Below are 12,445 nucleotides of genomic sequence, written 5' to 3'. Positions count from 1 at the left end.
TAAAAACAGGAAAGGAAAAGATGTTGCTTTTTCCTCACTAATCTTAGTTTTTCAAACATAGGATACTTGAGGATTTCCTCCATCAACTGGTGTTCTTTTATTTAACACGGTATGCTTTCAAGTAGCACCAACCAGACTAACTGATACGACACACTAAAGTCTAAACCAGCAACAGCACAGCTGTGAGAACAACAGAGTATTTCCTCCACTCAAGATGTTGCACCGCTATGCTCACACTTGCCAAGCTCAGCATATGTTAGGTTTGTCATTCTCCCATGCCTGAACGGTAGTTTACCCCCCATATCCACTGAGTTACACAAAGATAAGAAGGCAGCTTCAAATTTGAAAGCTACAGTACAGATCAGAGTACTGCAGATTGCTCCACACTTTCCTTGATCTTCATAGAGAAACAAACCAAATTTTAATTGTTGTATTTTAAAAAGGAGGAGCATGACTAATTGCATCCATCAGATACTTTGGTCTTCATTAGTAGATGGAAATTAAAATGGTCAAGTTTAATTAAGATAAAAATAAAGTGACTGGAGAACAGGTGATGTATGAGAGAACTATATTAGACCCTTTACAAGAAGGAAATATCCTTAGACAAGAGCTTTAACTGCAATTAAAAATTATTATTATAACAATTGGATACATTAGGGGTTTTTTCTTGTTATTGGTTTTGTTGGTTTGTTTTTTTTTTTATACAATCATTATTGAGTATGACCTCAAGGCAATAGAAATAAATAATACCAACTCAGAGGAAAATGCTCCCAAATTGCATTTCAGTACAACCCTGGAAGCCCCCACCATTCTGAAAGAATCTAATATATACTGGTTCTGCTTTTAAGCGCAATTGCTACCTAAAAATGCAGCCGACTGACATTAGAAGCCCTGAGTCTTAGAAGGAATATTCTGCTTATCTTCAGCTGCCTGTCACCTCTGAGTTTTTATATGAAATTTCTGAACGCACACAAACCCCAAAAGCAGTAAGTGCACTTTAATGATGCATATAAAATCAGAAATAAAATAACCAAGCAATTATTGTGTTAGAAAACAGCTTTTGTGAACTGTTACGTTAATACATTCAACTGTGGGTTGCACATTCTCCAAACGTTGCTTCAAAAAAAAATAACAAAAATAAGAGGCCAGGTCAACTACAAATTCAGTCCAGTTCCAACATCCTGGCTCATATGAATGGAGGACCCCATCCAAGGTCAATTCTCTTTACCATCCCCTTAGCCACATGGACACTTACATTTGCATTAACATAGGCCCAGACACACTGAACTGCTCCAGGATGTATTTGGAGCAGTCAGTCAAAAATATCATCCTTTGCTATAGATCCAAACCTGAAAAAGAAGCTTCATATCATATACATCTGATAATGCTACATGTAAAAGGTACCTGAAATAAAATAAAGCATTTCTTGAAGTGAGGTCAGGGGCATAATCACAGAAAACTGTATAAACCCTAGTTATGATTTCAATTCTGTCACTTATTAATTAACATTAAAAAAAAAATACTACACAGCTTTGGTTTTTCTAAGCATAAAACAAATGGGAGAAACTAGCACCTATTCCTCAAAGCCATGGTGATCATCAGCTACTTAGTATTTAATTGAAGATACTAAGTACAATAGAGATGTGCCAAGATGAAGCACATCTTGAATACAGGTAGGGTTTGGATTCCCAGCCTCTCGTAGCTATTCAGAAATTAAACTCTAGAAAAACTGTATCATATTCATTTCACAAATCACTCCTACAAAGTACTATTAAAAATGCCCATGTAAACAAAGTGTAAACACAGGTGTTGTAGATTTAATACTTACATCACTTTAAGTTTCACATACCATCTGCAAAAGTACTTTTAAGCACAACTGCCTTAATGCTGTTACATCTGCTCACACAAATGCAGATGTGTATGTTTTCAAAACCAACCATCTGCTTCTGTATTTGTTCTTTTCCAAGAGCACCTTCCAGCTTCTGTCCAACGTTTGAAGTTATCCTCCAGGAGGTGCCTCAGCTGAATTTGATAGCCAACAAAACAGTGATACAGTGATACAAGAGAACTACCAAACCACACTGCTTAATTCAGTTACAACAGCTCTGTGATACTTCCTATGAAGTACACAGTTCATTCCCTCTGGCACATTTTGTACATCCTTACATACATTTGATTATCAACTGTATCCATCCTCCAAGCTGTGTTTGCACACGCATAAACCTTAAGAGTTTTTCTGCATTTGTTTAGCTTTTGATTTCTTGTTTTGTTCCTCTGTGAGAAGTATGTTCTCTTATATACTCTACAGACTGTGGGAAGAAAATTAAGGAGTAAGCCACCTTATAGCTGAATTAATGCTCTTTTCAGTTTTCCTAATAAGGCTGGAATTCTAAGTCACTATTTCATATAAAAAGTCAGACTGGATAGAAGTTGGTACATCTTTTGAAAGCTAGGATACATACAAAGGAAATTATCTTTACTGCCTTTTACTCTTCACCACTATCTATTACAGAAAGTGTTTAACTACAATATAAGTTGACTATAAAAGAAAATATTTTGCTAATCCTGCCTGTGCTTGGATGGCAAAGATAAAGAAAAAAAAAAAAAAAAATATATATATATATATATATATATATATATATATATATATATATATATATATATATATATATATATATATATATATATATATATATATATATTTGTATGTATGTGTGGTGTATATATGTATATATATATATGTATATATATGTACATATATACACCAATGACATGTTTGTCTTTCTGCTCCTTGGTGCCTCATTTTTGCTTTCACCTTGAACAGAAAGTTTCTCTGGGGCTCACCAGACTGTATCAAGCTCTCCTCCCTGGCTTTTGACCAAGATCATTTCTGTTCACACTTTACTGCAGCAACTGGTTAAGTATATATTTTCATTTGCAGCACTTTTGATCCCTCTTCAGTCCAAGTTCCTACAACTCAATAATTACATGCCAACTTTACCCACGGTTTCACTGAAAGCAAATTGTTAGCCTTCAAAGTAACAGAGAAGAAACTGAAAATTCAAAAATATGACAATAATCAAACATCTATTCAAAAAAATGAAGGTGCGTGTCTACAATAAAAGTCCATTTAATTAAAGATAGTGGATCCAGATTCCTGATTCTGGAACAATGTAATGCAAACATCCTGCAAACCGGAAGCCCACGGGTCTCTGACATCAATATAGGAATGTAAAATCCAATATAGATCATTTTTTCATACAAGCAGAGTAACTTCAAAGTAGCTGCTAAGCAGTCCTGAGATGGCTGTATCTCTCAATATTTTAATAACATTTAATCCAAGGGTGGGAATTAAGTCCTTCTGGGCGTTTCCATCTTAACTATAAGGTTATCAGTGGTTTGGATAATGTACAAACTGCTTTTGCAGAGATTCTCTTATTCTAGAGAAGAATATTTTCTTCAAACATTCTGCAATAATACAGACCAGTTCCAAGTTGGTCTTAGGTCCCTCTGACCTAATGAGAAAGCTATTTGACACATATTTGAGATGCACAGTACAATTTGGACAGGAGTAGTTCATGCCATAGTATTTAGTACATTCTAGGAAGAAATGCATTCTCAATCTACTAAAAATCATATCTAGTTCGTGAGCTGTCCCCCATCATTACAGTCACGAATCACCTGAAGTCTTCAACCTTACAGGAAGTGCTTATTTCCTTTTAACAGATGAGTCACTGAAGCACAGAAATTAAGTACCAACTCCATAGGAAATTCAGATGCCAAATGTCATTTTTGGTGCCTGCATCCAAACTTGAAGTCATTCAGTACCTACTTAATTGTCAGGTAATCCACAAATACAAATTACTCCCTACCTAAATAAGGTTTTCCAAGTGTACACTGCTTAAAACATGCAGTGAGCAGTGCCTCTCCCACTGCAGCTTGCCACCAGCTCAACTCTCGTGCTTGCTCGTTAGGCTTTTAATAACATATAGGGCAACCTCAATTCCTACTTTGAGAATTCCCACAGCTCACCCACCTCACATGAAGGCATGAAGGCATTCACTCTGCTTATAGCTTACAGTTGTCTCTTAATCCAGTTAATCAGTAGAGGCCACTGCAGTGCCCAGACTCCCCGTGTTTCACTCTTCCTTACATCAACTCTGAAGCACGTTTTTCAAGACCAGACTGTGCAGCTCCTTGTAATTTCCACAAACACTAACAGAAAATTATTCTTCAATACTGCCTGAGATTTCCAGTGCAGTTTCAAATATATGAAGTATTAAGCAACAACAAAACACACATCCTACTAAAAGCCTTTTTCTTCAATGTTCAGAAAGACAGTTCCTCTCAATAAACACTTCCCAGTGCAGATAGTTTAATTTACAGGGGAAGTTTAGCACACTTATGTGGCTTATGCATCTACATTTTAAAGACAGTATTCCTTATATTGGAAATCATACGAACTACCACTGTATTTTAAAGTTTTAATGCACAGAGTAACTCACACTGGAAGAATTATTTTTCAGGGCATCACTACTAAACTCAATTTTAAGCAAAACAATGATCACATCTGACATAAAATCATAATGAACTACACATTCTCAGTAGTTTAATTACACCAATATTCACATGCTGGCTTATAACAAGACAATTCATAGGTGTAAATTCTTGCACACAATTCCACTGGCTTCAGAGAGACTAATTATGTGCATGCCTTGAATTAATACAGGTCATGCTGATGACAAAGGCTGTTTGGCAACTGATAGGCTGACTCAGGATTTCACTATGTGTAATAGAAACCAGCTTAATGAGGACATCATTCCACATTAAAATTAAGGCGAAGGAACTCTATGATATCTAGAAGGAAGGTTCCTTTTCCTATCCACATCTATAGCTCCCCTGGGTCAGCATGAAACTGGTAATCGGGCTAGCTCACAAAAAAAAATAAAAAGACTAGTCGGTGGGAAAGAGATTTTGCCATTGATACATTTCAGCCGCTAATGCTTACATAAGAAGCAGGAAGACACCTTTAAAGATAAGCACGAAGGATAAAGCACCTGAGGCTAAGAGCAAAATTGTAACTTTTTTTTCTACAGATCATTTCTTCAGCAACTTTTGTTTCTGCTTACAGTCTGCGATTTAAGGACACTGCTTGTGCAAGTCATTCTGCAGACAACAGAATCCAGAAACTTTTGTAGGTGCTCTGAGAACACACAGGAGGTAATTCAGAAGTGCAGTAAGAGCCTGTCTGAAGGGGATGTACTCAGAGGAGCTCACCTAACTGCTATGGGCCATATGACAGAACGACAGAAACTTGCAAGTTATCAAATAAACAAAGAACTATCTGAAGACAATTTTTTTTTTTTTTTTTTTTAAAGACCACATTTAAGTCAGCTGGGTATTTCCTGTCATTCAGTTAATTAAGAACTTAAAAGGAAGAGTTAATGCATATATGGTCTTTGATTCTAATGATCTTCTACATATCGGTATACAAAATAAGCCTAGAAAAGGGCTAACTTCTGATCCAACCTCAGGGAAACATTCCCCCTCCCCAGAGAGGTCATCCTGAGACTCACAAAATTAATGAAACCTGTTTTCCCGTAACACTCAGTCTGAAGATTGATTGACTTTAACATCTAAATACACAGACACCGTGACTGCAGCTTTTCCTGCTCTTGGGCCACTCATAATGCTTCTCTTCCTGAATTCCCCAGAGTCTTGTAACTCAACTCACTCAATCTTTCCCACTCCCTTCTGTTCTAACTCCAATTGTCATGAAAACTGTAACTGACAAATTAACTCCAAGGTATACAACAGGAGGAAGGAGTAGATGAACAATATCGTATCAAAAGTTTCATTCCTTTTGTAGGTCATTATAAATAAGTAAGTTATGAGAATAAGCAAGTTGTTGAGCCAGGAAATGTAGATGATAGTGTGTGTATAGGGTAAGAGATTTACGGAACAAAATAAATCCACATTAAGTCTGCACTGTTAAGCAGGACACGTGAAGTTGGTCTTTAATTGTAGTGTCCTCCCAGACACTGCACAGAAGTAAGCATGTAGACTCATTCTGCCATACAACTATGAAAAGTAAACTCAATGTTGTATATGCAGAGTTCAGCTAAGTCTGAAATTAGAAAATTAAATAGCAGAAGCACTGCCTTGATATATTTTCTAACAATCATCAGGTTCAACACTGAACTTCAACAGCATGGCTATAATCATAATGGGTTTTGCTCATACTTACTTTATACTTCCGAGCATATCCTGTGGCAACAAGCTCTATAATTTCATTATGTAGCACAGGAAGAGCTTCCATTGTTATTTTAAGCTTTCCACCAGTTCTGATGCTGTAAAACGTAGCTGAAAATATGCCCTGTTGCACTTCCCTCTGTTAGCTATGATTTTACATACCTAATTGCACTATAACTGCAGTAAGGAAAAGAGCCATCTTAACATACCCTTAAATATTCCTGAAGTGTGACAGCAAATATAGTCAAAGAGCTGCCCAGAGCAGCAGGCGTTACCAAGGCAAAGTACTTCTCTCTTTCCATCTTATAGATAACCCGAAATAATTGATCTCCTTTTAGTGATACTATCTCACATGAATACATAATAAAAAGAGGCACTGAAAGCAAGAGACAAATCGAATGCAAGGACCAGTTCAAACAGCTCTCTTAACACCACTGTATCAAGGAAAAGTCCTGCTCTCTTTCCCACAACAAATAGGTGTCTGATGAACTTCCTTATCCCAGGAAAGGGATTAACAAGAAATGTTTACCTCTGCACAGAAACACAAAGCACAATCATTGGCAAGATAGTATCGTACAGAGTTGAAGAAATGCAAACTAACTTCAAGGAAACAGAATTCTATACATAAGATCAGAGATTTTCTTTTCCAGAAAACATGAATTCCAATTACTTCTGCTGTTACAATGCACTTGTAAGATGTTGGTCTTTAATGAAGACATCTGTCCTTAACCAGCCTCTTATTCCTCACTGAGCAGAGCAAACTGTTACTTTTACATATTGTTATACTTTTCTGCGTAAGGAAACATCAGCACAGCCTGTGAGGCACTGCAGAGAAAGCACACACTAGTGCCAAAGCCCTGCTAATTACAGCAAGCAATACACAGATTCACTAATTTATGTCTAGGACTCAGCATTTGTTAAGACAAATCATTTTAGCTCTACTTCTACACTGCTAAATACCTCCAACAGCAGACTGTCCCTCAGCAAGGGGATCGAGGCCAAGTTTCCAGCTGAAGAGTTTCAGCTGCAGACAGAGCTAACTGGAAGAGCAGGAGCTGATTGTACCATAGAAGCATTTCCCTTACCATCACTCTAAGTGGAAGTTGCAGTCATTTTGTTTCATACAAATTCACCGTAACAAGGTCAGGTTCTGAACATAGAGTTATTATAATTTAATAAAGCTTAATTAGAAATGCTACAGCTTATTTGGTATCGAATGGTAGGAAACACAAACATAGCCACTAGTGTCGCCACTGCAGTAGGCCACAGAGAGGCACAAGGGTCACAAGCAGGTGGAAAATTTGAGAAATACAATCTTCAAACAAAGCAGAGCAAAACCAAGGCATTACTACATGGCCGCTGCATAGTAACAAAGCACAACCTCTCACCCAGGCTTCCTATAACATGCATTTAAACCAGAACATTTGGACTTCCCTAAAGAAAGCGATAGAAGGAAAACAGCAACAGAAAGATGGGAAATCAAGCACGAGCTTAAGGTCCAGACTGACCACAGTGTGTCAAACCAGTTTTCATCTGCAACATTAAGATTACAGCTGCCAAGATTACGGAACACAGATTTCTGTTCTGATGGATATTATAACTGTTGGCAATTTCATTAGGAAGAGAGCAGCTACTAAACACTAGTTTGGGATTAACATACTTAGGATTTTTGGTTTGGTTGGTTTGGGATTTGTTTGTTTTAAACAAAATGTCTCAAAACTGGAGAAGTTTGCACAGTGAACTAGTATCTCACCTGCAGGTTTCTTGCATGCTTGAATTTAATAATCACTGTATATAGCCTTTAGAATGCGATCAGGTGCAAAGAGAGAAGTGCTTTCCAATTTCAGCATTGAAATGCCATCATTTCAAACAGAATGTATGCCATTGAAATTATTCTTGTTTACATAACGATGCAGGTAAAATTCAAGTAATGTGAAGATTATAGTGATTAGGGACAGCCACATTTAGTCATAGAAACTTCTACAGAACATGACTGCTAAAAATATTTGATCACACTGAAGTACAACTAGATGAAAATAAAACTCAATGTATCTACGCTTGTGTTTTTCCTTGACATCTTTGGAGCTACAGATTCGAGGCTCCCTGCTATAAGAACAGACCCTGCTGCCCCTTTAGCTTTCTTATCTTACCTATCTCCCAAGTACACAAACAGAATTTCTCACTTTTTTTAATATCTAAATTTCTCTTCTCCATTTTGGTTCAAAAAAAGATTTTCATCCTATCTGAATATAAGGCAGTGGAAAGTACAGCAGAGAAGGAACTAGACGCAAATGGCCTTCAGACGGCCATTTTGGCCAGACAGTAGTTTACCACCAAGCAGAACTGAGGCTCATGCTGGGAGATGACTGACACAGCTGTGAATGCAACAGTGAGAGCAGCAGCACCGCTCTGTTTTCATAACACAAATTTTACAATGCAAGGAGTAAATAACAATGCAGATAAATACAAGTAGTGTAACAGTGCTAAAGAATCTTTTCACCCATTTCCCCCTGCTCCCACTCCCTCCCCATCCACTCCTCCTTCATCCATTTTGCAAAGTACTCTGCTCACTCAGTAGGTCTTCTACAGGGAAAAGGCAAGGTTACCATAGTACTGTCCATTAGCTTTGACACTTCCTTACCAAGATTGATCAATTATTTTTTGATGTCTCTCTACTATGCTGTTATTTCCCAATCCAGAAAAGTAATAAAACTGAAAATATTACTCATCTCTCACAAAAGAATTAATGGTCCCAAGATACCCCTAGGTAGTATTTCTCCTGCAGTAATGTTTCTCTTGCTTGCTAATGCAACTCCCTCACTCCCAGAAGAGGGAAAATAACCACATTTGATTTATACAAAGAAGAATAAAGATCCCTTTATTTTGGTATGTTTCAAGCTTGCCCTTAAGCCTTTTTCCTCAGATAATTTGGTGACAGAAAACTGGCTTCACACCTGCCTGATTTAGGTCATTAAAAGCTCATTTTTAAATTTAACATAAGACAGGCACACACAGCAACTTTGAACTGCTGAACTTTGAAATACTATAAACATTTAGATTGTAAAAGTTCCTATTAACATTCTTACATATCACACTCTATAATCATGTTAATTTTTAATGCAGTTATAATAGCCAAACACACTTTTCAATCTTTCTGTTATTTTGAAACATTCTTCATAATAGCTCTTACCATAAGAAACGACTACTCCATGGTGATACAATTCCAACACGACTGGTCAAATAAGAGTATTACCATCACAAAAACCCAACCATGGCAATCCGTGTATAAAGCAGATAGTCACGCTTCACAGACAAGTGGAACAACATACTAAACTTCCATAATAATAAATCAAACAACTACGAATAACTGCAGGAGTCAGAAAGATCCTCAGTCAGCTGGTCCTAAAGTAATCTAACATTCATTTTCCAACTGTTGTGTAAATACACTCAGCTCATCACCCATTCAGCACTCTTCTGAGTTTTGGCAATTCAACACAGAGCCACTCTGAGCTGCTGCTTGCATTGCAACAGCCATGACCATATTTCATAGCATCAGGGTTTGGAAAACGTTAGAATGCTTATTTTCATTATAGAGTACATTTCGCTTCTAAGATTAAAGATGAGCTATCAAAGATATACTACTACTGAGAACGCCCTCAGCAAATTAAAAAAAAAAAGGAGAGGAGAGGTGGGGGAGGGGGGTGCAGGGAACTCCAACATAATTGCAAAAGCTCACATCTGTGACAAAAACCATAACACGAGCATCACAGCCATTTCTGAGGCTAATCACGCAAGAACACAGAGGAGCTAATAAAAAAAAGAATCTGTTCTGATTTCACCAAAACTCCCAGAGGCGCATCGATTAACCACTGCATTAGCCAAGCTCAGAAGAGATGCCCTTTCAACACTCAGGCAGAACTTCCTCTAGGTGGGGATGGATTATTAACTTTCCACCAGAAGCGAGCAAAGAAAATGCAACCACTATGCCTCCACTCATTGAATTCTTCACCTGACAAACACAATGAGCATAAAGAAACATAAATGCTGTAACAAGTAATGAAGGATATGCATGTGAGGGCTCACTAAAGGCTCCAGTAGCCATTCACAAAACACACTGACAAGCTTTGAAATTGAGGAGATGAAAATTTCCTTCAGCCCTTACAGTATTAGGGTCTTTAGTGCCGAGGGTCAAGGTAGAGGATCTGAGTAATCTCTTTAAAGGAAGGAAATACCTGCTCTGCCAGTCTGCTGCAGATCATCACGCACAAAGACGATTCACCTGGGCCTCTGCTCACCCAATCCCCACAGCAATCCTCCCCTCATGCCAGGGCACAGAGCAGACACCAGCCCCAAAGCCTCAATGCACGGAGGTAGCCGGTGACCAACTCTGAAACACTGTTATTGAATTCATCTGCAGACAGGATCCATTGTATTGCCTCACATTTCACCTACAACCGGGTTTCACGGAGAGAGCCATTACGCTGGGAGTATTTGGTGGGTTTTTCTGCAACACGTGCCTCACTTCAGCTGCACGTCTGTTCGTCAGTTGCTCCCCAACTCCCCATGCTAACAAGTCACTCGATTCACTTTTTGCTTACTTAGGACTGAGAGAATAAATACGCAAATAGAAGATGCACGAATTGCATGGCTCAACTTTAGTAGTTGGAAGCACAGTTTAAAACAGATAATTATGGATGCTTTTAACCTTAAAGTACTTTGCAAGGAGTACTTGCAAGGATAAAATCTGAGTTCTGTAAGATGCAGCCTCACCAGTATTTTTCTTTTAGCTAGATATTAAACACTTCCCAGCTGTATATGTCAATACAGTTAATAAGCAAGAGCTCCTGCTTTCCCAGCTTTAAGGAGGTGTTCTACAAGGGAATGAAATGCAGTGTCCTGTCCAAGGTTATACAGAGAAATAACAGCAAACTGTTACCTCCAGCAGCGCTCCTCACTGCCAGCCCTTACCCTGACACCAAAGGGGGTGGGGGGAAGTGACAGCCCTATAAATTAACTTTTCTCTCCAACCACACATAGAAAAGCAAGTGTCAGTGTGTGGCTCTGTCTCCCTGATCAATGGCTCCATTTCACATTCACTTTTTGAGAATAAGAAGCTAGATCCAGCACCACCAACTACTACTTTATGTTTACATCACTGTTTCCTCTCCTCTAAACCTCATCGTGGTTGATGCACATTTCACTAACAGTTACATTTATGTCATTCTGGACGTGCCCTAACTTGGGTTAAACACTTGTAAGAAAGGGAGCACGCAACGAGCAAGAGACTGTCACTCTCCATAAGGCAAAAGTCACCAGTAATTTTCGCTCACTGGGCCATTGGGCAATCTCATGAGGTGCCCATGTCATTTCCATGACACTTCCAGAAGGGACAGCAGCGACACAGCTTTAGGCCGACTGCTGGGCTCCCACTGAGAGCAGCGGTAACCGCGTCCTGCATTCTCTGAAGGAGGGAGCAGGAGAGCTATTTCATCCCCAACTTCTGTCACATCTTTCCATCACACGTGAACAAAATCACAGCAAATAATTATAAGGAAAATAAAATAGGAAAAGCGTGAGCACCGATCTCAAAAAAGGAAGCGGCAATAAGCAGAGACTTACTTGAACCTGCCCTGGCAGTGCTGGCACTGATCTCCCACCCAGCCCTGGTCGCAGACGCAGGTAGAGTTGACACAGTGCCCCGAGAAGCAGGAGATCTTGTCGCAGGACTTGGACTGGGACACCTGGGCATAGAGGGCCAGGTAGAGGAATCCGTAGAAGAACAGCCAGCTGTTGACGTCCAGCAGAGCGGAGAAGCAGCAACAGCAGGCGGAGGGGAAAGGTCTCCAGGCGCCCAGGGGCGGAGGGGCGGCCCCAGCTTTGCTCAGGGCGCTGCCCGGCTCCGCGCTGCCCGCGGGGGCCATGGGCCGAGAGCCGGGAGCTTCCCGAGAGGAGAAATAATCCAGCCGGCGAGATTCAAACCCGCCGCTTCCCTCCGGCCTTCCTCCGCTCCCTCCTCCCGACCCCACCGCCGGCTCCTCAGTCCCGAGGGGAAGCCCGGCAGCCCACAGCCATCCGCCCCTTCTCTTCTTCGTCCTCCTCGGGGCTCATCGCTCTTCTTCCATGGAGGAGGAGAGCTGCCTCTTGACCTTGCGCTTTCTCCTCGCAAGACGCGTCCCTCCCCCGCGCGCACACA

The 12,445-nt window shown here is 39.7% G+C and overlaps 1 protein-coding gene across 1 annotated transcript in view; it reads right to left on the bottom strand.

Annotated features, from left to right (window-relative positions):
• Nucleotides 1-12,173, bottom strand: part of ATRNL1 (attractin like 1) — a gene marked incomplete at both ends in the record, with an annotated part of 422,440 nt that extends 410,267 nt beyond the window's left edge. The window contains one exon of the mRNA XM_079535698.1: nt 11,872-12,173. Coding sequence (XP_079391824.1) covers nt 11,872-12,173 — 302 coding nt within the window. The remainder of the gene's footprint in view (nt 1-11,871) is intronic.
• Between the last annotated feature and the right edge of the window lie 272 nt (nt 12,174-12,445).

The sequence above is a fragment of the Tetrao urogallus genome, assembly GCF_951394365.1.
Source record: "Tetrao urogallus genome assembly, chromosome: 5".
Classification (NCBI taxonomy): Eukaryota; Metazoa; Chordata; class Aves; order Galliformes; family Phasianidae; genus Tetrao; species Tetrao urogallus.
This window is presented reverse-complemented; position numbering and strand designations above follow the sequence as displayed.